Source organism: Pteropus medius, unplaced genomic scaffold (genome assembly GCF_902729225.1).
Source record: "Pteropus medius unplaced genomic scaffold, Ma_sr-lr_union100, whole genome shotgun sequence".
NCBI lineage: Eukaryota > Metazoa > Chordata > Mammalia > Chiroptera > Pteropodidae > Pteropus > Pteropus medius.
This window is the reverse complement of record NW_024356397.1, coordinates 2,507,174-2,534,170: the sequence shown is the minus strand read 5'-3', so window position 1 is coordinate 2,534,170 and position 26,997 is coordinate 2,507,174. Positions and strand designations below refer to the sequence as shown.

Sequence of the window (26,997 nt, the reverse complement as noted above, 5' to 3'; positions counted from 1 at the left end):
GCCTAAATATTAAACAAGCTACATTTCTGGGATTTCCTCCTCAAAAACAAACAACAATAACAAAAAACCCTTCTTTGGGTGGTTTTTTTTGTTTTTTTGCGTGATGCCCCACCCCATCCCTCCCCCAAAGACCCAAGGATTCAGCCGAGTGAGGTGTAACGGGATGGGAGAGAATTCCCTACCCCCTGCCTCCTCAGCCCCTGGACCTCCAGCTCTCCTGCAGTCTTTGAACTGCAGGGACAGAAGGAGAGAGAAACCAAGAGACACAGAGAGGCTGGAGAGCAAAGGATGGAGACAGAAGCACAGAGGATGATAGATGGAGAGAGAGGGGAGGGAGGATCAAAAGAGAAACAGGGCCAGGATGGAGGGGGGCAGTGACAAAACGACAGGGAAAACTAAATGCAGAGAAAGAGGGGAGCGTGGATGAGGAGGAGGGAGCCATTCAGAAAGCGAGGAGACAAAAGATTGTGGCGAGAGAAGCAGGAGTGCCTTAGGCCCCAGGTACCAGCCCATCCCAGGTCGGCCCGTCCGCGGAGCGGAGATGGCGAGCTTCCCGTCCACAATAAATAGGAAAAACCTGAGTACACAGCGCATATGGCATCTATCTGCCTAGCAGAAGAATTTTCCTTCCCACGAAAAAAAGTCACCGGCAGTCCCCTCCCCTCTCCCACTGCACATTCATCACTCGCACCCTCCCAACCCGGTGAGTTAAAGACATCCCTCCCAAACGGAGGGGGCGGGGAGGGGGGGCGGCTCCCGCGGCCTCCCCTGCGCGCCGTCAGTGTCCGAAGCCATACATTTTGTCCCATTCCACGTACGAGTCCAGGTCCTTGGGGGAGGCCCTGGGGCCCACTTTGACCAGCGCCGCCTCCAAGTCCTTGTAGGAGAGGGGGCGCTGCAGCCCCGGGAGTCCCGCTCCGGCCGCCGCCTGCCGGCAGAGCTGCCCCAGCTCGCCCCCAGAGAAGCCCTGGGTGCCCTGCACCAGGGCCGCCAGCTCCCGCTCGCTCAGCACGCAGCCGTGCTGGGCCAGCGCCCGTTGTAGAATCTGCCCGCGGGCCGGACCGTCGGGCAGCGCCACATAGAAGCGGAGAGCGAAGCGCCGACGAGTGGCCTCGTCTAGAGCCGCGGGCCGCGAGGTGGTGCCCACGACCAGCACGCTGTCGGCCGCTGCACCGCAGCCGCCGTCCAGGCAAGCCAGGAGCGGCGCCTGCAGCGCGCCCGCGGCGGCGGCGGCGGCGTCCCGGGCGGGTAGCAGCGCGTCCAGCTCGCTGATGAGGAGCACCGCGGGCGGGCGGCAGCGCGCAGCCGCGAAGGCAGCCTGAAGGAGGCGTGCGCCCTCCGCCGCGCCGGGCGCAGCCAGTGTGGATCCGCGCAGGCGCAGCAGCGTAGCGCCCAGCTGCGTGGCTAGGCAGCGGCCCAGCAGCGCCTTGCCGGTGCCACGCGGCCCGAAGAACAGCACGGTCCGCGGCGGGCGCGGGCTGCCCGGGTAGGCGGGCGGCCTCAGCAGGGGCCATACCAGCTCCTCCTCCAGCGCCGCCTTAAGCGGGCCCTGGCCTGCCACGTCTGCCCACTGCACCGGGGGCCCGCAGTCCAGCATCTTGCTCGTCACCAGCTCCAGGGCTCCTGGGTCCACACCCTTGGGAGGCTCCCCCGACGGCACGGCGAAGCCCCCGCGGGGAGCCGGCGCCGGGGCGCGCTCTGGAAACTTTTCAAAGGGCTCGAGTTGTGGACCGTAGACCGGGGAGCCCAGGACCTTGAGGGGGACGCCCCCTGCGTACTTGCCAGATGCCTCCTCCGCAGCTCCCGGCGGCTTCGCTCGGAACCCGTTGCCTCGACACTCGCCGTTGTCCACGGAGGCGTAGGATGCGCCGTCGGCCGCCGGAGCCTTGGCGGGCTGGTAGACATACTTGCGGTAACGGCCCTCTGCACCCTCGTCCGTGGCCTTGCGCTTCAGCGACACCCCGGCCTCCACGCCAGGAGAAGCAGCCTGGAAACTGTAGGAGGTGGGCGCGGGCCGCGGCGGGGCGGGCGCAGGCAGGGGCGTGGGCGCCGCCAGGCCGGAGGGCAAGTAGGAGGTCGGTGGCGGGGCCGGAGGCGGTGGCAGAGTCCCGTAGCCGGGCTGTGCGGCATAGCCCCCTGCGGGGTAGTTGTACAGAGACCCTGAGGGGCCATAGCCCGGCGGAGGTGGAGGTTGCAGCAACGTGGCAGGGGGCGGCGGAGGCAGCGCGGTGCCAGTCTGCGCGCAGTAACCCGGGGCCAGGTACCCGCCGCCGTAGCCCGCCGCGTATTCAGATGCCGCCGATGGGCCCCCGCACGCATTGCCGGCATAGAGGGGTTCAGGTAGGTTCCCGGCTAAAACCGGGGAGCCCCCGAGGCCGCCGGAGCCGCCCCCACTGCCTGACTTGGTCCCTGGAAGGCCCTCGTGGAGTGAGGCCAAGGGGTAGTGTGGCTCTGGCCCTGGCCAGGGCTCGGAGTCCCCCTTGGCACCATTGAGGAAGGAGGCATCGCCGTAGCCGCCCAGGGCGGGTCGCTCGTAAGGCGAGTCCAAGACTCCAGAGTACTTCTCTGCATAGCGCTTGAGGAGGTTGGAGGCAGTGAGGGCAGAGATGTCATCGTGTGCCCAAGCATAGTGGCAGCGCTGGCGACCCCCAGGGGGCAGCTCCAACTTGTGGGCTGGCGATGGGGTGGTGGAGGAGACGTCCAGGTGCTGCTCTGGCCACTGGTTGAGGGGCTGGGCGTGTTCCGGTGTCCAGTGCATCTTCGACAGCTGCAGGCGAGAAGGAAGGGGCTAGATAGGTCCTGCAGAACCCACAGACTGCTAGCCACAGGCCAACCCACTGGGACCGAAGCTTGGGACAGCCTGGTTCTCTGGCATCCACCACCCTCCTGGGGCACCTTCTCCAGCACCAAGTGCACAATCCTTGTCTCTCAGTCCCAGGATTAAAATTATCTAAAAAGACTTCCCTTTGAGCCAAGAAGTATCTGGAAACGACATGTTTGGCCCTAACTTCACCACATAGGCAGCGATTATTATTTTGTCCTGGCAACACCAATACTGCCCTCTAGGACACATGGTCCTCACTTTCAAACCTAATATAAGTGAAGGGGGTCTGGCAATGGATGGGGCACCCCAGACCTAGGAATAGTGAAACCCAAATGTGGCTTATTTGGTAACAGCTGTTTGCTGCACACCTACCATGTGCTAGATAGGCACTACGGAGGCACTAGTGTTATGTAAAAATGAGCGAGGCCTGCTGCAGGGCCTCTAGCCTGGTGGCCCAGCAGTTTGATAGTCCTAAGTGCTCTGTTCATCTCAGCCTTCCCAGAGATTCCAGGGCCCTCTTTAGGTCTGAAGTGAGGGATATGGGTCTTTGGCAGTGCTTCATCGTCCCTAGGAAACCCTAGACACTGACCCAGAAGCATTCACCTCCTTTCCATTCGGTTTCTTTTAGTTTTTTGCCTGATGAAGTCAGAACACCTGGGTTCCAGACCCATTTCGGCACATGATGGTTGTGTGCCCAGGGCAGGCGCTGCCACCTGCCTCATTCCCAAAATGTTTCACCACAATACAGAAAGGTTATTTAGAACAGACGAATCACATTCCAGAGAAGATGGGGGAAAGTTGGTTCACAGCAATGCAAAGTTAGTGCATATCATAGAAAGTGGGTCATAGATTTGTTTCTGAGCTTCCTCGTAATCGAATAACTCACTTTGCAAAGTAAAAAACACTACCATAGTCAAAAGCAGCAAAATGTTCCTGACATAAAGATCACAGAACTTTTTTTCATGGACCTCAGGAAGCACACCTGTGAAATGTAATAATCTCATCTTAGGAAGCCATGCCACAAACACAGCAGAAATATTACATGGCTGTTTCTTACACTGTCACTCAGCACCAGTCAAGGTATGAGCCAGACACTGGTAAAGGGATTCAGGGCCTGGGGAACTGCACTCTCCCCGCACATGGCTCCAATGGGTTAGCCTGCTCCAAGGCTAAAATCTCAGACTAAATAGACCCATGACACGCCAGAGACAGTTTTTGTTGATGAGTATTTCTTAAACCTAAGCTTTTGGCAGGACGATTAGCCTTACAAGTTCAACATTCTCTCTTCAACAAATTTTTTATTGAGCAAATACTAAGTGCTGTGCTCGGCAAGGGGCCAGATTGCAAGGTGAATAGGATTGTTCAGCTGGGCAGAGGAGAGAGACAACATTGTTCGTGAGGTGAGAAAATAGAGGTGTGTGCCAAGGGTTCCGAGGCTCAGGGAAATGTCATGCCTAGGTGAGATGGCCTCACCAGGGAAGTGGTGTCTTCACTGGACCTTGAAGGGTGAGGGACCAAATTGACCAGACAGGCTAGAGGGTTCCAGCACCTTTAAAGGTACAGAGCACAATGCATTCAGAAAGGTTGAGTTGGGTTAGCTCGTATGCCCTATTCCCTGTTCCCTTCCTCAAGACAATTTATTGTCTTTCTGAAACATTGTCATAATAAATCTACAAATCTACTGTATCTATGATGTGAATCATGTCCCGTTAGAAATAGGGCTTACGTGCAGTGCACGACCTACATAACCATACATTGCAAGCCCGGAGGGAGCACTAAGAAACGTTGGATCACCGAGTCTTGGGAGTAGGTGTATGTAGGGGGAATGGTAGAAGAAGAGGCTGAAAATAAACAAGTAACTTCTCGGGTTCTCCACAGTTGCCCTTACTTGCAGCAGCTTGTTGACAGCACCACCTCCTATGTCTGCGACCTGACATCAATGAGAGAGGACAGTCTTTGAAAGTAAAACTGTTTACCCTCACTGCCCTAGGGAAGGCACGAGCCAAAGATACTAAAACTTAAAAAGGAGAGTCCTTAAGGTTATTTCGCCTCCATCTGAGAGGTGATCCCGACCACCAATGGCAAGAGGGAAGAGCTGAGTGTGAGGTCTATAGGGGGCAGATATGCAAGCTCCCCAGCTCCTACTGATGGGTCTCCAAATAAGAGAGGCATTATCTGGTATCAGGGGGTAATTTCCTGGGACATCAGAAATCACAAGCGGTTCTGGTTTCAGGGTCATATGAAGCAGGGGTCCCCGACCCCCAGGCTATGGACCACTACCGGTCTGTGGCCTGTTAGGGGGCCATACAGCAGGAGGTGAGCAGCTTGCAGGCAAGCGAACCTTCTTCATCTGTATTTGCAGCTGCTCCCAAACGCTAGCATCACTGCCTCAGCTCTACCTCAGATCATCAGGCATTAGATTCTCATAGGAGCACCAACCCTATTGTGAACTGCACATGTGAGGGATCTAGGTTGTGCGCTCCTTATGAGAATCTAATGCCTGATGATCTGAGGTGGAGCTGAGGCAATGATGCTAGCACTGGGGAGTGGCTGCAAATACAGATTAACATTAGCAGAAAGGTTTGACTGCAAGAGACCAAAATAAATCAATTGCTTGCAGACTCATATCAAAACCCTATCAGTGAGTGGCAAGTGACAGTTAAGCTGCATCAGTGGCAGGCTGTATAGTAGCAATGAGTTGATGTACTTCAATTGTACAGCAGCATCTGGTGGCAGGTTTTAAGTCAGAATCCGACACTTATTTTATTCTATCCGCGCCTCTTTTCCACACTGTGCGCTTGTCTCAGTCACAGTTTTGGTAAGCCCGCAAGCCAACCCTAGCCAAAATGAGTAAAAAACAAATGTCACTGGAGAGCTGCTTTGAAAAGGGAGAAGGACCTAATGATGAGACAGCAGAAGACTCAGACTGCCAACAAAAAGAAAGCTGCATTTAAAAGGAAATACCAAAAGTCCTACTTAAATTGCAGGTTCATTACAACAGGTGATTCACATTCTCCAAGCCTGCTTTGTATAATATGTAGCAACTGGCTATCCAATGAAGCCATGACACCTTCGAAACTGTTTCACCACATGGAGACCAAGCACCCCGAATTGAAAGACAAACCTTTGGAGTTTTTTAAAAGAACAAAACATGAACGCAAAGAACAGAAGCAATTATTGAAGGCCACCACTTCATCAAATGGGTCTGCTCTGAGAGTATCATTCTTAGTGGCTAATCACATTGCTAAAGCTAAGAAGCCCTTTACTATTGGTGAAGCATTGATTCTGCCTGCTGCTAAGGACATTTGTCGTGAATTTTTAGGACAGGCTGCAGCTCAAAAGGTGGCTTGTGTTCTTCTTTCGGCTAGCACCATAACTAGATGAATTGATGAGATAGCAGAGGGTATTGAAGCACAGTCGTTAGGGTTAATGAGGCACTGTGGCATGCAATCCAGGTTGACGAGTCTACCAATGTTGACAACAAGGCAACAATGCTTGTTTTTGTGCAATATATTTTTCAGGAGGATGTGCATGAAGATATGTGTACTTTTGTTGCCAGCCAACTCTACAGCTGCAGAACTATTCAAGTCTTTGATTACATATCAGGTATGTGCACAGATGGAGCAGCTACCATGACTAGATGACTTTCTGGTTTCAGTACTTGGGTCAAAGAGGTTGCTTCTGAGCGTGAGTCTATGTACTGTGTCATCCATAGAGGAATACTGGCTAGCCGAAAAATGTCACCTGAATTTAACAATGTTTTTGCAGAATGTGATTAAAATTATCAGCCTCATTAAAGTACATGCCCTTAACTTATGTCTGTTTGTGCAACTCTGTGAGGAGATGGACACAGAGCACACAGGTCTTCTCTTATACACAGGAGCGAGATGGCTTTCTAAAGGTAGATCACCGGCAGAGTTTTTGAGTTATGAGAGTTGCTCTAGAGATTTCTTTTCGAAAGACGGTCACCACTAGCAGCACATTTCAGTGACACAGGATGGGTCACAAAACTTGCTTACTTGTGTGACATATTCAGTCTGCTTAACCAACTCTATCTGTCACTTCAGGGGAGAATGACAACTGCGTTCAAGTTGGCAGATAAAGTGGCTGCATTCAAAGCCAAACTGGAATTACAGGGGTGATGCTTTTGACATCTCTCAAACATTAGCAGAGATTTTGAAAGAGGCTGAGCCAGGACCTTCTTTCTTCCAGCTGGTGCATGATCACCTACCTCAGCTTTCAAAAGAGTTTGAGCATTACTTCCCAACCACAAAAGGCCCCTGAACTGGGAAGGAATGGATCCGCAACCCATTTTGAATAAACCAGGTAAATCTACTTTGTCTGTGCTAGAAGAGGATCAACTGCTTGAGACTGCAAATGATGGTGGCCTTAAAAGTATGTTTGAGACGACTTCAAATCTCCATTTGTTCTGGACTAAAGTCAAGGCGGAATATCCACAAAAGTGCTGGAAAGCCTGCTTCCATTTCCGACATCCTATCTTTGTGAAGCAGGTTTTCTGCAGTGACAGCAACAAAGTGACATTACGAAGTATCCTGGACATAAGCAACACACTTCGGGTCTCAGTGTCTCCCATCACCCCCAGATGGGACAGTCTGTTTGCAGGAAAACAAGCTCAAGGCTCCCACTGCTTCTGCATTATGGTGAGTTGTATAATTATTTCATTATATATTACAATATAATAATAATAGAAATAAAGTGCACAATAAATGTAATACACTCGAATCATCCTGAAACCATCCCCCCACCCCACCCCGGTCCGTGGAAAAATTGTCTTCCACAAAATCAGTCCCTGGTGTCAAAAAGGTTGGGGACCACTGATATAAGGTAATATCAGAGGTATACAAATGCAAATATTGTGTTACCACATGGACCCCAAACCTGGTTTTTTCTATTCACTGTTATTTGTGCTTTGACTCCTTAATGTAGAGCAAAGCGATTTAACCTTGATGAAGCACTTTCCCTGAACATTTTAAAGTAAGCATGATGGGGGAAAAAGAGTCGCTCCTCTCAGAAGGACATACATAGACACAGTAAAGATGGCTCTGTGTCTGGACTTGTCCACACACATTTCCTTCGCCCCCCTGCCAGACCCTCTGCTCCCCGTCTTCACTCAAGGCCAAGCACTCAGGCTCTGGTCATCACTGAACCACTCCACTTAGCAATTGCAGACTCCAGGAACCCACCTGTGGCCCTCCAAACCTGTCCTCCCAGCATCACACCCACTCTATCTCATCTACTTCAGGATTAGTCCCTCTCAGGCTGCTCCTAACCCCTACCTAGAGGGGCCCTTGTCCCTGGCAGCTCAGCCAGCCCACTTGATTACTACCCTCAACTCACTCCTATGCTGGCTTTCCACTTCAGGCAGTTCTCTTCCATTTTAGCCAAAGGCACATCTCCCTCACCTCTGGCCTTCTGTTTTCACCTTTATCTACGTCTACATCCACTTTGCAGGCAGGAGGCCTGAGGGTCCATCCACTGTAGCCCTTGATCCTAGCCTGGTGCTTGGCTGCTAACTCGCTCGTTAATTAACTATTCCTCCCCAATACCTTGTCCTAGCTCCCGCTCACAACAAGCTAATAATTGTTTCCCATCTTCAAAAAGACCTCCTGGACCCTAAGTCCTCCACTAGCTACCAGCCCATCTTTCTTTCCCTTTTTTCAGTCATCATTGTCTACATGCAATGATCTGGCCTTTGCTGGAAGTCCTTTAGTGGTCTAACTGGGGAGCTGGGGACCAGGTCAGCAATTTCTCCTGAACTTAATCACATAGCACTTGATCTCAAGACTTTATTTCACCTCTTCCAAGGTAAAGAACAAAGGTCTGGCCAGAACTCAACTGCCCAAGGTGCAGGCTCAACTCATGGACCCAAGGAGGGTGAGAGAAGGACAGAAGTTTGAGGGAGAGGGTGGTGAGGTTTCCAACCTGCACACAAGCTGAGAATGCTGGCCCACATGAGCCTAAGCACACAGCAGCACGCATGCCTACACCACCCAGACCATGCACAGATGTGCACATCTGCAGACACAAGTGCAGTTGTCCATGCATGTACACATATGTTTATACACTGTCTAGGTCTCTCTGGAGCTTTAAGTGCAGTCACAGTTAGGCACTTCCTGACACACTTAGCTCCACCCTTGCCTTCCTCCCTTCCCCCACTTAGAGGGATTAGGGTAGAGCATTCTCTCTCCCTCTCTCTCCCTCCCTTCCCTCCTTCCTTTCTCTCTCTCTCTCTTCCTCCCCACCACCACCCCCTGCCACCGCCCCCAGGCCAGTTACAGCCCTCTTGCTCTCACACTTGGACTCCACCTGCCTGTGACCTAGCTCACCAGCTCCAGTCGTTCAGTGTTCTGCAGGAGGGATCGTCTCAGGAGATCTTACCTTCCTCCCAAATTCATAGGAAGACACTCCAGGCCTCCACTTCCACTAAGCTGGAGGTGAGGAAGGGCCCAGGGACTTGGGGGAAAGTGTGGGCTTTGAACCGGGAATACCTAGGTTTGAATCCAGGCTCATTTGTATCCCTGTTGTCAGGCTGCCTGACCTCAATTTCTTCATCTGTTAAAGGGTATAACATATGCCTTGCAGAGTGGTCATGAAGATTATATAATATATGCAAAATACACAGTCCAGTTTGAGGTACAAAGTAGTGTGATAAATGGTACAATTAAGAACCTGAGCAGTGGCCCAATCTTGCTTAGTTACTCTGAACAAGGCGCTTCTCGGGGTTGGGGGAATTTGGAGAGAATGTTCTGTGAGAGAGGTTCATTCCAGTTGATATGACGGAACAGCCCTCGTGCCGTTTTCCTAGCACTGGGGGTAGAACCAGCCCCTATTCTCTGCTTCATCTTATGTAACGCTCACAACAGCCCTATGAGATCAGCGTTATTGTCTTTATCCCCATTTTACAAATGAGGAGACTGAAGTAGAGAGATTAATACATCCCCAAGGTCACACAGCTGTCACATAGCGCAGCAGGATTCAGACAGCAGCAGTCTGACTACAGAGCCCAGGCTCTCCCTATCTCTTGGCTGCATTGCCCTCCCCTCCCCACCCCACAAGTACTCAAAGCCAAGGAAGGGCTTGAGGCCATGACCCAGCCTACACTAATGCTCATGTCCTTGGCCCTATAGAAATGAGTCTGTATTTGCCTACCAATGTAGCTATGTCTCTCAGATGCTATACATATACCCTTCAGACCTGCAGTCGGAAGTACCTACTAGGGGTGGAGGGCAGCAGAACCCCAAGTCTCCTGTGCACTCCAGGCAAGAGAATTTGTGTCTTCTCACGCAAAACAGCCCAAGTAGAGCTGTTCCTTTCCCTGCAAACTTGCCATCTGATAAGCATCCACACCCCTAGGCTGGGCAGACAATTCCTTATTTAGGTCTGTGGCCTTCCCTGGGGGTGGCTGGGACTCTGGAGAAAAAGGCAAGTTTCTGAAACTGCACCCTTTGGGGAGCAAGGTCAGTCTCCTGAAGCAGCAGCTCTTTCTCTGCAGACCCTTGAAAGCCAAGTGCCCTCCTACACATAGGAGGCTGGATCCACCTGACTCCACCCACAGAGTGCAGTCCTTCAAACTCAGAGGTGATGAATAAATAGTAAACAAAGGAATTGATGGATGGAAAGTTAAGTAAAGAATTCCTTAAACCCCTCCCTTCATTTTTAAGAAGTCTTCCAGGATCAATGAGAGAAGTGATTTGGCCTTCACAAATGGCCAAATATTCAGTGCACCGACTTCAGTCCTTGTGGACCAGGCCCAGGGAGGGCACTCTGTGCATTGGGCCTAACACAGGATGTGATAGTATGATTTATAATAAGAAATATATGTTTAGTCTTCATCTACTGTTCCTGGCTCACAGCTTCCAAAACCCTTGGAATTTCCTAAGCATAGAGCAATGGGAGCGTCTTGTTATAATGTTTGGTCTCTAGTTCTCAGTTCTTGAAGTAGCTTCAGAGACATGGGTAAAATGGGTGTCTTGCTATTCATGACAAGCCCCTTTGAATCACACCTGAGTTTATGTTAATGAGGTGAGTTTTGGAAAGGCCCTAGGTAATCTAAGGATGGAGGCTGGTTGCTAGAGGAACCAGTGCAGTCCATGGAACTTTTAGCCCCACCTCCCACCTCCTGGGAAAGGAGAGGAGCTCCTCCTGATCAAGCTCAATCACCAGTGGCCAGTGATTCGATCAATCATGCCTCTGTAATGAAGTCTCCACAAAAAATCAAAAGAATGGGGATTCAGCAAGATTCAGAGTAGGTGAAAATATGGAGGTGCTGGGAGGTGTCCTGGGAGAGGGCATGGAATCTCTGCACCTTTTCCCACGTACCTTACCATATGCATCTCTTCCATGTGGCTGTTCCTGAGTTATGTTCATTTATAGTAAACTGGTAATCCAGTAAGTAACCTGGTTTCTTGAGTTCTGTGAGCCACTCTAACAAATTAATTGAACCCAAGGAGTGGGGTGTGGGAACCTCTGATTTATAGCCCATCAGTCAGAAACACCAGCAACAATCTGGACTTGAGAGTAGCAGCTGAACTGGGGCAGTCTTGTGGGACTGAGTCCCTAACCTATGGGATCTGACACTATCTCTACGTCAATAGTCAGAGTTCAGCTAAATTCGTAGGACGCCCAGCTGGTGTTACAGAATTGACTGGTGTGGAAACCCCACAAATCTGGTGTCAGAAGTGAAACAGTGTAGCGTGAAAGTAAAGGGGGTGTGTTTTTCCCTCACATACTCTTCCCATACCCTCACTGGCATCCGGGGCAGCAAATACCCTGAACTGTCCCTGTGCTACCAAGGGCAAGACGCCTAATCTCTCTAACCTTCACTTTCTTCATTTGTCAAATGAGACAGTTGGTGTAGGTGGTGGACCTCCAACTTTTCTCTCACAAGGAATTCTTTAAATTTTATACACAATGTGGTGCTAAGGGACCCCAATGATGTATAGTGTCAATGCCCACGTCTAACTCCCTAAGGAGGCTCTAACACTACCCGTTCCCATCTTACAGAAATTCTATGATTCAGAATTCCATTACCGATGGGGAGGGTGAGATTGGACCATCCACGGCTGGGGGTGGGGCAGGGAAGGAGGGGCAGCTGTGTGGCGGCTCTAGGCCTGTGTGGAGAAGAAGCTGAGGCTGCCCTCCTGGGCAAGCTCCCGGGGCTCCATTATCTCAGCCTGGGACAAAGAGGCTAGAGTGGAGAATCCCATTGTTGGGCCTCCTATGGAAATCTCATTAATCTATTCACCATGGCTCCCACAGGCCTTTTGTCCCAGGCTTTTTGTCTACTGCTTACAACTGCTGCCCCGGGGTCTCTAGCTGCCTGGCAAAGCTTGAACGGGACTGTTCCCCCATCCACTGGGCCCTGCCCCCTTGTGTCAACCCCCAGTTACTGCAAGTGGAGAGGGAAGGTCGACAAAAGGACTTCTAAGGACAGGTCACCTGCCACAGCCCTAGCTCTCACCACACAGGAAGCTCTTCCCTCAGTCCAGGTCAAAGAGCAGCCCCCAGCACAGCACAACTCCCAGAACCCTGTCTGGAGGATCCTTTGGGATATGGTTCAGGGCCTAGTAATAATAAACATTTAGGGGATGAACCCAAGAAGACCAGAGAGGCAGCTGCAAACTCCTTGTTGAAAGGGCTGCAGCCCATTTCCTGCAGGTACACTGTCTGTTTCCAGCCAGCCAGCACACACTTTTACAACACCCTCACTGTGCTGGACATTGTTCGCCATTAGAGAGATAAATTGGATCCAACTGTGACCAATCCTCACAGACTCTATCATCTAACAAGGAACACAGACGAAAGTGGTCAAGAAAGAACAAAAGAAAAGCAGGAAGGGAGGGAGAGAAAGAAAAAGGGAAGAATGACTTCTGGGAGTTTAGAGGCAGCTGAGGCTATTTTTAGAGTGGGGATCAGGGCAGCACCTAAAATGGGGCTTTGAAGATGGAAAGCAATGGGGTACTTTCATGGACTTGAGGTCGGTGAAGGAGGAGGGACTGGAGTTGAGCAAGGAGTGCTGGCACATCCATGTCATCACTCACTGCCCACAACACCCCACCTAAGTAGATACTATTTACAGATGATAAAACTGAGTCTCATAGAGGAGGTGTGGCTTGCCCAAGGTCAGAATGGGGTCCTTCTCCTTCTAGCCAGTGTTTTTCCTACCTCTATAGGTTATAGTAAGGCAACAAATGATGCAGATTGAGGAACAGACTTCTGAGGGGAGCAGGGGTCCAGCCACAAGATCTGAACATTCTTCCTCCATGTCCCTATACTCCTTGGCTGGAGAAGTGGTGAACTTAGAGCTGGATAAGGGGGAGGGAAGGGCCATAGGAAGATGAGGAAGGGGGCCTCGAGCTGTGAGCTCCAAGGAGTGGGAATGGTCAGGACAGGTGTGTGTCATTGTTGGGCTGATTCTCTTTGTGACTTGGGGCAAGTTGCCTGTTCTCTGTTTATTGTCTGTGAACATCACAGGCTTCTCTGATCCCTCCAACAAGGTAAAGCAAGCCAGCAATGCAAGCCAGCTTTCCTTTCCACCTACAGAGCCTAAAGAAATCGAGAAAAAATCAGCCCTCTGGCCTACAGGCCTTTGCTCACACAGTCCCACACATCGGAAGTGTCCTCCCTCTCCTAACTAACTCTTTCTCATCCTTCAAAGGCCCCGGCAAGTCCTGCCTCCTTCCTGCATCCTCCCAGGTCACTCCAGCCCTAAATGACCCCTTGCCTTCTTGGGGAAGTTGGAGAAAGTCCCTCCTGGCAATAAGAACAAGGGATATTCTTTCTCTCGTGGACTGATTCCTTCCCATTTACACACTCAAGGGTGTTGTTTCTTCAGTTCTCCCCTATCCTTCATGATCAGTTTCCCGCCGCTGTCATTCTTATCAGCCCACAAACTTGCTGCTATTCTCCCATCTTAGGAGGAAAACTGCTCAAAACAATCTCTTGATCCCCCTCCAACTACATTCTTTTGCTCTTTGCTTGCTTTTTACCAAAAACAAAAAACAAACAAAAAACAAAAAACCCACAAAACTTTGAAAGACATCTATACTACTATTCCTGATTCCTCCCCTCCAGTTCTTTCTTGAACCACTCCCAACTAGGCTTTCACACCCAGCACTCCAGCTGTCTGGAGTTGAGCAGGCTGCCTGTGTGCCTGCTGATGCCAGCATTGGACTCAGCTGATCACCCCTCTTTCCTGAAACTTCCTCACTGGGTTCCCCACCCTCCTCTCCACCTCAGCCTGTCACCCGCCTCCCCAAGCCTTGCAGAGCCAAGGGCTCAGTCCTTGGAACCTTCTCTCCATGTTAATTCCTTGGACACCCCATCTAGTCTCATGGCCTTGACCATCACGTATACATTTAGGATTCCTAAATGTGGTTCTCCAGTCTAGCTTCCCCCATGCACTCCCTACTGGTATATTCAGCCTTCTTTCTGACACCTCTTCCACTCCAATATTTAATTGGCATAATTGACATATCCAAAAATCAAACTTCTGATTTCCTCACCCTGCCTCCGACCTACCTGTTCTGTCTTCCTCATCTCAGGCAATGGCAGCTCCATCCTTTCTAGTTGCTCAGGCCAGAAACCTTAGGGTCATCTCTAACTCTCTCTTTCACACCTCAGACCAGCAAATCAGCTTGTTCCTAGCTTCAGAGTCTATCTCATTGCAACCTCTTTTCACCACCTCCAGCAACATCTCTCACCTGTATGACTGCAATGGCCTCCTACCTCACCTCCCCCTTTATGCTTGTGTCTCCAGTCTCTATTCTCAACACAGTAGCCACCATAACCCTTGGAAACATGTCCAATCACTTTGGCCCCTATCTCATTCAGAATAAAAGCCAAAGTCCTCACAGCGGCCTAATGGTCTGCTTACCCTGGCTTCTCCTTCCAGCCACACTAGCCTCGATGCTCTGGCACCAGGCTTGCTCTCACTTCAGGGCCTTTGACCTTGCTGTGCTCTGTGCTTACAGCACTTTTCCCCCAGATCACACCCTCACTTACTTCAGGTCTCTGCTTAATTGTCACCTCATCAGACACTATTACCCTCAACCTGATGGTCCCTGTAGTACTCATCATAATCTGAGCTACTCATTGCTTTATTTTTTTGTACCCACTAGAGAGTTCAATGAGAGCAGGGACTTTGTTTTGTTCACTGTCTTATCCCAAGCACCCAGGACAGGGTCTGGCATACAATAAGTTCTTAATAGACTCTGTAGAATGGAAGGATGGATGGATGGCTAGATGAGCAAAAAGGCTTGAAATTGCATGTATGTCCAAATGTAGAAAAAAGCCAAGGTGACTAAATATGAACCCAATGATAGTGAGGGTGGCAAGAAGCGAAGCCAGGGACTTGCTGCAGGGATAAACAGGGGAGGGGTGCCTGCAGCTGAAGGGCACTCAGCACAGCCCCCAGGTATCCCACCTGGCTGCCTTTTTTTTTTAATCTCTCTCTTTCCCCCAGCCAGGCCTCTGAGAGAGGATAAAAGGGGCTATGGAATTCCCATCAAAGGCCACAGGACACATGGTAAAGAGATCAGGGCCCTTGGGATCCACTTCCTGAAGATAGTGAGCCCTCCCTGCTAGTCTGGCTCCTCTCTGGGATGGGGAGGGCAGTGGGTAAGTAGAGGGTACCTCTGGCCCTGACTCCGTGCGTATATCAAATGCCAAACAGCAGGAGGTCAGCCTGAGCAAGGCTGGCCAAGTGGGCCCCCATCTGGGCTGTATGTGCACACACGCACTGGGGGGAGGGGACAGTGCAGAAATCCCTGCCTGTGTCCGCGGTCAGGGCCACAGACAAGCTGTGACCATCTGTTGTTATCTTGAGAGGCCAGGGGCCCAGCACCTTTGAGGATAAACCTTCCCTTTCTCCCAGCTTTCTAGTGTTTGCAAAGAACCTTCATGATTACCATTCAGTTCCACTCTCATAACTTCTCTGCCAGATAAGCATATTCTTCCCATTTTACAGAAGAGGAAATGGAGGTTCAGAGAGGGGGAGTGATTCTTCAAAGGTTGAAACAGCTAGTTAAGAGGGGAAGCCAGGACTCTCAGCCCATTCTGTCAGCCCCTCCCTCTCCTAGCCTTGGCCAGGGTGCCTTAGTGCCCTCTCGGGTCTCAGCTCTCAGCCACAGCTCCAGCCCAAGCCTGCCCCACACCTACCTCTTCCAGGAAGCCTTCTGGGAATGACACCCTCAAGGAAATTCCTAAGATGCTTCAAAGTCTAGAGCTCCATACAGCCACTCCTTTCCCACCATGGGCTGTAGGTCTGTCCCTAGGTGTTTGGCCCCTTTGTGGCCCAGGACCTCTTAAAGGCACAGGAGCAGATAATCCCCTAACTGCAGATGACCTACACTGGGGCTGGAAGTCTGACAGACTGGGAGGGAGCACCTGTACTGGGAGGAGCCCTGCCCAAGGTCTCACAGGCAGAAAGGGGTTTGCACCCAAGGGTTTGGCTTCGACCCCTGAACACAACCTCTAATCCTGTGCCGTCTAAATTGCAGCCACTAGCCACAGGTGGCTATTTAAATTTAAAATCACTAAAATGTATTAATTATTTTACAATTTAAATTATTAGAAATGAAATTTATTATTAAAGTTTAAATAAATTAAAAATTCAGTTTCTCAACAGCACTAGCCACACTCCAAGTGCTCAGTAGTCAGATGTGGTATTGGACAGTGCAGACACAGAACATTCCTGTCATTGCAGAAAGTTCTACTGGACAGTGCTGCTCTAAGCCCAACAGGACTCAGTGCCGAAGCCAGGGCTCTTCCCACTACAACTGGAGACTTCCGCAGCTTTCTTTTGAAGTTGGAGTCTCACTTCTTAGGATCTCCAGGTAGACTTCCTTAGGGCTCAGACTCCTTTCTTAGGGATTCTAAGTTTTATGGCAAGGCTGGGTTCCAGCTTCCCCAGGAGCCAGGGAGGGTGGATAAACTAGCTGGACCAACCACTCCCTACCAGCCCAGCCTGTCCTGCCTGCTGCCCACTGGGAGAGGAGGGGCAGGCTGCAGAAGAGCAGAGGATAGTAGGACAAGGCAGTTTGTCATCTGGCCCTTGGGGCTGTGCTTCTTTCCCTCCAGTATCAGCTGCTCAATACCCATCCCCCCTCACCTACCATCCTCATCCTCATCAAATCCCAAGGACAGATGGGGGCCAGCAGGGAGAAACGTGACCACACTGAAAGCACTCTCAAGTGGCAACAGAGTCCGGGGGTCACAGCTGTGTCCCCGGAGGCCTGTCCAGTCCCTCATGTCCGGCCTTGTGTCAGTCAGGCCTGGGCTAAAGCTAATCTCTGAGGGGAGGGGGGCCACTTAGGAGTCTTAGGGGGAGATTTAGGAATCTGTAGGTGCTGGATTATTCCAGCTGACACAGCTGCAGTTAAAAATGCAGTCACTCACATGGTCACTCATCCATCCATCCATTCAGTACACAGTGAATAACTCCCCACCATGTCAATATGTAATAAGAGAATGTAAAGATGGACAGGTGGGCTCCCTAACCAGCTTGACCAGGTAGAGACATGGCTTGTTCTGGGTTTAATCTTCATTCCAGGCTAGATGAAGATCCTTTGTCTCTGCGCAGTGGTCTGAGCAGGCTGGACACCCCCCAAACCCCTCCCCTCAAACAGGAGCTTGCCCTTGCGTGCACACACTCACACTCTCCCAGCTGCTGCCGTGACTCCCCACCCATGGCCTCTTGGCCAATCACAGCTCTGAAGGGTAAGTCCCACTGCCCAGCGGCCCCCAGGGAGTGTATTAGCACTTTTGAACAGCTCGACCTGCAGTGACAAAGCCTGAGGCCTTGGGAGGAGACGCAGCAGGAAGGATAGGGGCGGGGTGGGTGGGGAGACTATCTTCTCTCCCCTCCCAGGGGAAAGCTCAAGACTAGATTAAGCATTCTGGGGCACAGAGGAATTTTGGGGCCCCAGCTCCAGCAGTGAATAAGCGATCCATAAAATCCCAATTTACACACTCACTGATCAAACGGCCTATCTACCACCCCAGGAGGTTGGGATTGGCTGCTGGGCTTCCCCGACTCTTGCAGAAGGTCCTGGGATGCTGGGAGCTGGACCCAGGACACAGGTTCCTAATGTTTTATCTGCAGACTCAGTCCAACCCCCAATCCCCATGAGGGGCACCCAACCCCGGGGGGCTTGGAGATCTGCTGGTACCCACAGTGATCTAGCTGCCTGCGGTAGGCAGGGTGGTGGTGGCTTGCCTGGCAGCCATCTTTGTCTGCCTTCTGAATAACAGCTCTTTTCTTTCCTGTGCTGCCTCAGGGCTGCCAGGACTGACTTCTGCCTCATCCTCACTGCTAATCACTTTTCCAGCACTGAAGCCCTACTCTCCCCCCACCCCTTTCTTTCCAACAGCCCCTCCAGGTTTTCTCTTGAACCTCCTCCTGGTGCTGTCACTGGGGATGCTCTGAGCCCTTTCCTTCACTACCCCATCTCACCTGCCCCCCCCAGGCAGGGTGAAATCGAGAAAGGCAGGGATACCTGTCCCCAACCAATCTCCCTGGAGACACCAGATAGGGAGATCTAGCATAGTTATTATCACCCTTTCCCCTTCTCCAAAAGAAAACAGTTTGTCTTCACCTGACTAAATTTCGTTCGTTTCACTTAGTTAGGCTGCCAGAAATTTCAGGAACAGAAAACCATTCTGGTTAACAAGCAATTGTACCTCTGAGAGGTTCCAGGCTATCAGCCACTGGCCCCTTAATGAAGGTCAGCAAGGCTGATTTGCCTCTCCCTAATGCCTGCTTGAGAAGGAGCCGTAATGAGCAAGTACAGTTTTCATCAAGGCCAAGTAAAGCAGGTCTTTGGAGCTGGGAATTGCCTACTGTGCCATACCCTCTTCTACGTAAGCTGCAGTGGAGCAGGGTGTTGATGGACTTCAACTCCTGGACCTTGTGTCAGCCCAACAAAGCATGGGCATAGGGTGACCCATCTAAAGGGAGGGAGGGGTCACCCTATGTCCATGCTTTCCAGAGAGCTTGGAAGATTGGGCTCTTATCTCCTAGAAGCCATTGCATACTGGGCTGGGGGTTCTTTTTCTCCATGTTTTTCAGTCCCAACAACAGGCTGCTAGGGGAGGATTATATTTCAAGCCCATTCTACAGCAGACACACACCTTCCCTTCTCCCTTTCCTCACATTCACTGGCTGTTCCCAGGGACCTACAAATGCAGCCTGGACTCATTAGCAACTTGAGTTAGGAAGGTATCTGAAGGCCAGCCTGAAAGATTAACCCAGAGCTGGGGGTCTCTGAGCCCACCCTAGCAAGCCCAGGGGGTCCATGTGGAGGTCACAGTCCCACCTCTCTGTTGTGGTTCAGATGGTGCAAGGAGTGAGTCAGCTTTGGAAATGTGGGACAAGTATCTCAATTTGTTTCCTCTAGAGAGAAGCAGGGAATGTAGCATCTCCCTTACAGGCTGGCTTGAGAGCACTAAAAGAAGGGTGGTACTTTCAAGACTGGCTGGAGAGGGGTTAGGGGCTGGGGCAAAGCACTAGGCAATCTCTCACTTGGCTCCCAAGAGGCTAGCTAGGTGCTTCAGCCTGGGGAAGGGGAGCATGGGAGGGGGGTATGCTTTCTGGTGCCAAAAGGATCCAATGGGCTTGAGGGACTCAAGAAGAGAAGTGCAATTTCCAAGCTGCCTGCAGGCCCCAGAGTGGAGAGCATGGCCTTGCGGGAGCGAGGTCCCTGTTGCCATTGACTGACTGTGACTATCAAGTGGGTGTGCAGAGGCTGGGGCTGGGGTTGGGCAGGGGCGGCGGGGGGCGGACGACTGAGCTCATCATCACTGAAAATGCAACCTTAATCCCAAACCAGAGCTTCCCAGGACATTCTAGCTTGACCCTTGACACCTGTGACCTGTGTCCTAGGATATCTCTCACCAGCACCTTCTCTACCAACAGAGGGAGGAGCTCCAGGGCCCTGACATGCTCCCCCAAACTTCTGCCTCTTAGAAACTGCTCAGGCAAGGTCACATGCCTCTTCAAATCCCTCTTGAAAGTCTACCACACCAGACCCAACTTCATCCTGAGCCACACTTTTCATGGTCCCTGAGAATCTTAGGGGGAGATTTAGGAATCTGGGTGAAACTCTTTAGGACTCCCCGGAGGCCCACCAAGACCTCCGACTCAACATGCCCAAGGAAAACATCTCTGTCTTCTTTCTCCAGAGTTCACTCATTCACTCAGGCTGGAAACCCTGGAGGCCTTGTGTCTCCACTTCTTGTAGCCTTCACCCATCCAGCTGGTCACTGAGTCCCCTTGACGCCCTCTCTAAAAGGACACACATAGCTCTCACGTCTCCCACCACAGCTAGCGCAGCATCTAAACTCATGTCTCTGGCCTCCTAATCCTCTGAATAACTGCCTGAGTGGTCCTTCTATTTCAAACAGACTCAACCCCCACTGAGCATAGAGTGGACATCAAACCCCTCAGCCTGGCACCAGATGTAGGTCAGTTTGTCTTTCCTTCCAGCCTTAGACCCTGCCATTCTGGCCCCTTCAACCCCTTCAGCCACAGCAGTCTATTCTCTGGACCATACATGTTCATGCTTCCGGGTCTTTGCCTCTGTGGTCCATCTACTTAGAACTCTGCCTCTCCAGTTCTGTAGCTGGGGTGCTCCCAGACTGTTAGGTCACTGACTCTCCTGTTGCTGGCTCCTTCTTGGGTGCCCCAACAAGTCCTCTGCACCTCTGTCCTGCCACCTAAAGGCCTTATTTAGAGTTGATGTCACCTGTTAAACTGACTCCATTCCCTCCTCTGCTCAGACACCCCGCCCCTGGGCTTTTGCACAGCAGTACTCTAGCCCAGCGGCCCCTTCCTGCTCCCTCTCCACCCTATCCTTTTCCATCCCAAAGTGCTCTCCCTCAGAAAACTCCCTGATGCAAAAGTGACAAGAAGAGCAGGGGCTTTGGAGTACTACATTCTTACCATAGGAATTACTTATTGTAAGTAATTAAGTAATTTCTCTTTTTAAAGTTTACTTTTTCATTGAAGCACAAAGCTTTGCAGTTGAACTCTGTGCTTCATCCCAGCTAGAGCCAACCGCTCCCTGGGGCATTCAGCTTCTCAGCACATATGGAGACAGTAACAGCTATGCACAAGGCTCTCAGGGCCTCAGTGAGCAGATTCCTGTCAAGCAGACACCTGGAGGAGGAGGCCGTGGTTACTGTCCAGCTCAGGCACCACTGCTATTTGGGGCTGTTTCTGACCCTCCCAGTGTGTCTCTTCCTTCCTCAGGACCTGGGCCTGTATGGGTGTGGGATGGAGGGTGAGCTCAGAGCTCTTGACCAGTTTTCAGTCATAGGCCCCTTTTGTAATCTGTTAAACATGTGGCCCGTTCTCAAAAATACCTTTTCAATGCATAAGATAAAAATACACAAAAAAATTTTATAGCTATGTATGGTGACAGATGTTAAGTAGACTTACTGTGGTGATCATTTTGCAATCTGTACAAATATTGAATCATTGTATTGTATACCTGAAACTAATAGAATGTTGTATGTCAATTATACCTCAATAAAAAAAAATGCCTGGGACTACTTTGTCAATTCTACCTCAGTAAAGCTAGGGGAAAAGTACATGGGGCGACAAGGAGAATTACACCATTGGAATACAGTTCTATCTATGAACTTGTCAGGGGTCATGGACCACAGGTCTCAGCCCAAGAAACTAGAGCCTCCCCGTCCCCCGCCCCCCGCACCTTCCCCAGCCAGGTTTAGTATCCAAGGTTGACTTGAGTGCATTTAGGTGGCATGTGACGTCCAAAAAAACTTAAGCTTTAAACTCTGGGTGATCCTATATATTCCCTAGCCCCAGTATGTCTCCCTCCTAGTGCCTAGGGGTGGCTGAGAGACATGACCTCGCAGGGTGGGGCCTAAGCAGAGGTAAGGAAGCAGGCCCAGGCAGCCCACCCAGGCTTCCTCAGTGGTGCCTCTGCCCCCTCCTCCAACCTTCCCAGCCCCGGGGTGCTGAGCTCAGTAACTCCAGCTATGCAGCCTGGCCGGTCTACCTGGGTATGAGTGCATAGGTGGGTAGGGTTATCTTCAACAGGGTGGCCCCCATAACTTCAGGGCCACAGGAACAGAGAAAGAAAGAGAACTTGGGGGGAGGGTGCTAGGCAAAACTGGAGAACCACAGCAACTCCTGTCTGCTCTTGGATGGATTCTAACACGTATGCCAAGCACTGCTTGTTAAGTGCTTGATACACATTAGTTCATGTAATCCTCATAATAACTAACCCTGGGAAGCAGATGTGACTGTCATTCCCATTTAAAGAGGAAGAAACTGAGGCACAGCTAACTTGTCTAAGTCACCAAGCTAAGATATGATTTCACCCACCCGGGCAGTCTGGCTCCAGATGCTTTTCTGCCTGTCACCTAAAAAGTGGCCATTCCATTTATCAGCTAAGAAAACAGAGGTATCGGTTGATTCCCACCATCCTAACCAACCTCCTCTGCCTCCTCTTAGCCCTCGACCACCCTCCCATACTCAGCCACAAACCACAGAGCTTAGCACATTTCAAAGTGCTTCATGGCAGGGCTGAGACCCCAGACCCTGGTGACAGTCACTGCCATGCCCCAAGGAGAGTGATGAGAAAGGCAGAGCAGCAAGCTGCCTACCTAGAGGAATGGGGAGTGTTCACTGAGAAGAGAAATTCTCCTGAGGACCGAATATCTCCAAATACTTGAATGACTGTTGGGTGGCAGACAGTGCTGCTCTGCTCAGCCTTTCTACTCCTTCCTGCTGCTCCTCCCCCTCCTCAAATGAGGGGAATCCTCCAGGAAAGATATTTGGCTAAATGTTAGCTAAGAACATAAGGATTGTGTCCAGAAGTGATACGCTCCCTATCAGTCAAGGCATTCAGCATGAAAGGCTGTCTCAACTGGGAGAGGCACTCCTGGGCAGGATAAACGGCTCTTCCTCTCTTCTCTGCAGTTTTCTGGGCCATCCCCGCTTGCATGTCTAATAGGCACTGCAAATCCAACAAATATCACAATTAACTCTTGACCACCCACCCTAGTCCTCCAACTACATTCCCCACCCCAATGATGCAGCTCTGTCTTTCTCAACAAGGGGCTCACTCTAAAACTCCAGCCTGAAGAGGGCTGCAGTATGGATGATGGTGACATAGGAATGGCCATACCAAAGAGGACACTGTCTAGAAAAGAAGCCCTTTCCTCGAGAAGTGAGGGTCTAGCCACTAATGAATGCTGTCTCTCTGAGGAGCTGAGTGGAAGGGGCGATTGTTCCTGGTGGCAAGAGTTCTCAGGAAAACCACAGGGGTGGGGGATGTTTCGTTTTTCCCAGTATAATCTGAATCCCACCAGTTTTCTTTCCCCATTGGCCTGGAAAAAAGAACAAACACCCCGGACTCTTGAGCATGCAAAGGCCAAATAGGCCAGTAGCAGCAGTTGGCCTCTCCCAATTTCCCACTAATCCCCAATGAATTAGAGCAGGGTCCCCAACCCTTAGACCGTGGATGGGTACCGGTCTGTGGCCTGTTAGGAACAGGGCCACACAGCAGGAGGTGAGCGCAGGTAAGTGAAACTTCATCTGTATTTGCAGCCGCTCCCCAGCACTAGCATCGCTGCCTCAGCTCCACCTCAGATCATCGGGCATTAGATTCTCATAGGAGCACTGGTCCCTGGTGCCAAAAAGGTTGGGGACCACTGAATTAGGGCCTCTGCCACCTAGGAACAGCCTCTCCCTGGGAACTCAGTCTCCTCAGGATTCCACCGAAGATTCTTCAGCAAGGACCTGCTGTCAAATACTGGCCTTTTCCCTGAATCTCTCCTCTCCAACTGATCCTGTGCACATTCCACAGCTCTGAGCATGTCATTCTCCAGCTCACACGCCTTTAGTGGCTCCTTTCTACACAGGGAATACAAGAAGAGCAGTCCTGAGAGCATAGCCTGTCTCTTTGCCTCTTTACTGGTCCCCAGCTGTTTTGCAAGCTCCTTAAAGGTGGGACCACATCCGAAAATAATGGTTGTTGGATCAATGGCTGCCTAAATGAAATACTCAGGGCCTGGCACAGGGCCCGACCAAGTGTACGGTGAGTGTAGTCATGCTTTACATTAGGTTCCTGTGGCAAAGCAAACAATTCCAGGGCTAGGTTTGTGCTCTGAGCCTCCCTAGCAACATGGGAAGCTGAGGGTTGTTATGGGAGATCTGAGGTGTGAAGGCCCTGCTCAGGGCCTGGTATACAAGTGCCCAGTGGGTGTGTGGGGAGTCTCAGGGGCCCACGACCCTGCAGAGTACTGGTATGCAGCAGGTGCTCAACACAGATTAATTAGAGCAAAATGCAGCCTCTTCGTCACATCTTCTCATCCATCCCTGATTAACCCCAGCAATCAGGTGATCCAATTCTGTTCGAGCAGTAAGGGCAGGGAGAGGGAGGTATGCTTCCACCTCTCAGGTCCCTGAGGTAGCCAAGCTGGCTGTCCTCTCCCTACCCACTGAATTCCCCTCTCCACCCAGACTACTTTGGAGAGAGCTTTCAGAGATGGTCCGGGCAGCCCTGCCATGGGCCAGAACGTTCACACACGTGTCCTATCCCCCCTTACTCTTACATTAGGAGGTTCTCTGGAGTCCCTGGGTTCCGAGAAACTGAGCAAGTGACCAAAGGTAGGTGTATACTTCAGAGACGAAGGGGCACACTATTTGAAACCAGAGCTCTTTGACCTATAAACTCACTCACCAGTGTTTTTATCTCCATGGCAGATGAAAACCCAGAGTAAAGGACTTGTCCAGGGTGATTACACCCAGTTAGTGGTCATTGCAGCCCAGGGCTTGGATCCTAGGGTGAGCGCCATAATTGGACATCATAAAATGGGGTCTGGGCCATAGCCCTATGGAGGCTGGCCACTGCCCAGTGCTCCCATTCATTAGAACTACCTGCCTGACCTCCAGTCACCAAAGTGAACTAGGGCAAGGTATCTGGGTGGTTCCCATTGTAGTCCTCTCTCCTTGGCTGAGCCAAGCTGGGAAATATCAGCATCAACAATGAGAGCCCTGAGCACTGTCACTTGCATTTCTGACCAGGTCTTCACAGGCCCACAGCCATTCAAGACTAGAACTCAGGTCTCCCAGCTTCTGGCTCCTGCCTCATTTAATCCTCATGAAAATGCATGTGAGATAGAAACTGTTCTTGGTACCATTTCACAGATGAGATATAGAGTATTTAATAAATGCTGCACAAGTTTTAGCTATGATTTATCAAGACACTTATGAAATGCTTGAAGAGCTAGATTTTCCTGCCACTCATCTTGGTTTCTGGGGACAAGTGGATCCTAAAACATCCTCTCTCAAGGTGACACACTTAGAAATGAAATGATGACCCCATACCCTGGCCTAGGCAATGGGAAACTTTCCTATGCAAAGGCTGGCTTGTCACCTTGATCCACTATCCTTGGTCCTTTAGCTCATCCCATCCACCTGCCATGGATACACCACCACATGTGGAGGTAGGACTACTGGGCTATAGGCCTGACTGTCCTCAGTACTTCAGAGGGTGCTGGACCAGGGTGAGGGCTTCTTGTAGGGTTCCCATGAGCTCCAGGGGACCTAAGAACCCTCTAAAGCAGAATTCAAAGTCTGGTGTCAATTGATGAAAGTTCATTTTTCTGGGGACAGCTTTCATCGGTCCCTCTGAGGGGTCTGTAAATCGAAAAAAGTTATGGACCCCCAGACTGGGTAATCTTGAAGGTCTCTTCCATCCCTAGTATTTTTATGTACATTTCTACATAAACTCCACTTCCTGTCCTTCAAAGCCAACTCAGCTGTCACTCCAGGCAACTCAGATGTTTTGCTTCTTCGACTGTAGCACAAGGCTTGGGATTCAGTGCTACACAGTCTTGCAGGGTCTCTCCTTCACTGATCTTTCTTACTAGCCTGCCAGCTCCCAGAAGGAAGCAGGGCCAGTCCAGGGCTGAGAGGGCAGAAGGCACCAGTATATCCTGTGGTCGGCCTAGTGGGGCTCACTCCTGCCCGCCGCCTCTGTCCACTGGAAGGAAGGGGCTATTACAGACCACAGGTGCACTTGGGCTTCTGGGCCTCCGGTCCACCTCTCCCTGCCACAGCCCTGGAACCTCACTGAGCTGTGCTCCTGCAGGGAACCTGGTTTTCATTAAACTGGGTAAAGGAGTCATTAACTGCCAACCAAGTCAAAAAGAAGCAAAGTTCCGCTGGAAGGCACAGGGAGGGTAAGTAAGGGAGAACAGCCTGTCCCCTGCCCTCCCAGGCTGACCAATGGTAGTGGGAGGGAGAGGTGGGGAGGATGGGCTCCTAAGGGTCCAGCAACTCCAGCAGTAGGAGCTGGGGGTGGAGAGTGGGAGCAGTCTTGGCCCAGATAATAAGCAATTGTTAATCTGATCCATATGGATCCTGACTGGCCTCTCTGTTTAACAGGATGATAATGGCAGGGAAAGAATGCTGGTCTGTGGGGAAAGGAAGGAGCAAAGTCCTCCCAGGACTTGGGGGAGGGGGAGGGTCAGCAATGAGGAGGAGGAGGAGACCCACCCAGCAGTCTCCACCCACCCAGGAGTGCAGAGCTATTTGCCTGAAAGTGTCCAGATCCCACACTTTGCAGGCTGACCTTATAAAACGTGTTTAATTCAACCATCAAAGATTTATGGGGCACCCACAAGGTGCCAAACCCTGTGCCAGGTCCATGGGGGTGGGGTGCAGGGAAGTATATGCTCTACCTCTAACCTCCAGGAGGCAAAGCCTTCTGTGGACTCAGCCACAAAGACTGAAGGGAGGCACAGGTGCAGGGCCAGTAGAACACAGAGGGACAAGCAAGTGATAAGAGCTGGGGCTCTGGGAGGCTGCACAGAGGAAGTGTGGCATCCTAGTTGGACCTTGAAGAATGAGGAGGTTGTGGAAAGACGGGGACAATAGGGAAGGCATTTGGCTGAGGGAACAGCAAGAGCAAAGTCAGAGAGGCGTGAAATTGCGTGGAGAGTCTGAGATCTCAGCAATAAAGCTGCAGCCCAGGCAGGGGAGGGGTGGGGAGGGGATTCTTGCTCCATAAAAAGCTGTGGCCATGGAGGACCAGGAGGAAGGCAAGTAAAGGATCTAGGATAGACACACTAGGGCTGGCCCCTGTACCCTGCCCCCCTCCAGCCTGTATACTGGC

General features: G+C 51.2%; 1 protein-coding gene and 1 long non-coding RNA gene across 5 annotated transcripts in view; one reads left to right on the top strand and one right to left on the bottom strand.

The window, feature by feature from the left end:
* Window positions 1-26,997, bottom strand: part of FIGNL2 (fidgetin like 2) — a 39,284-nt gene that overhangs the window by 10,127 nt on the left and 2,160 nt on the right. For 2 of the 3 annotated variants that reach the window (XM_039862223.1, XM_039862224.1), the window contains exon 2: window positions 82-2,767. The exons of the other annotated variant lie outside the window; for it this stretch is intronic. In XM_039862223.1, coding sequence (XP_039718157.1) covers window positions 779-2,767 — 1,989 coding nt within the window. In that variant the 3' untranslated portion in view covers window positions 82-778. Of the gene's footprint in view, window positions 1-81; window positions 2,768-26,997 lie in introns of those variants that run through there. 3 annotated transcript variants of the gene reach the window in all.
* On the top strand, window positions 1,874-19,595 carry LOC120602201 (uncharacterized). Of its 2 annotated transcripts, XR_005652653.1 has the most exons (4): window positions 1,874-2,003; window positions 6,346-6,430; window positions 6,892-7,485; window positions 10,338-19,595. It is a non-coding gene; the product is annotated as an uncharacterized LOC120602201 (long non-coding RNA). The 2 variants fall into 2 exon arrangements; XR_005652652.1 differs by lacking the exon at window positions 10,338-19,595 and having other exon boundaries at window positions 6,892-9,054.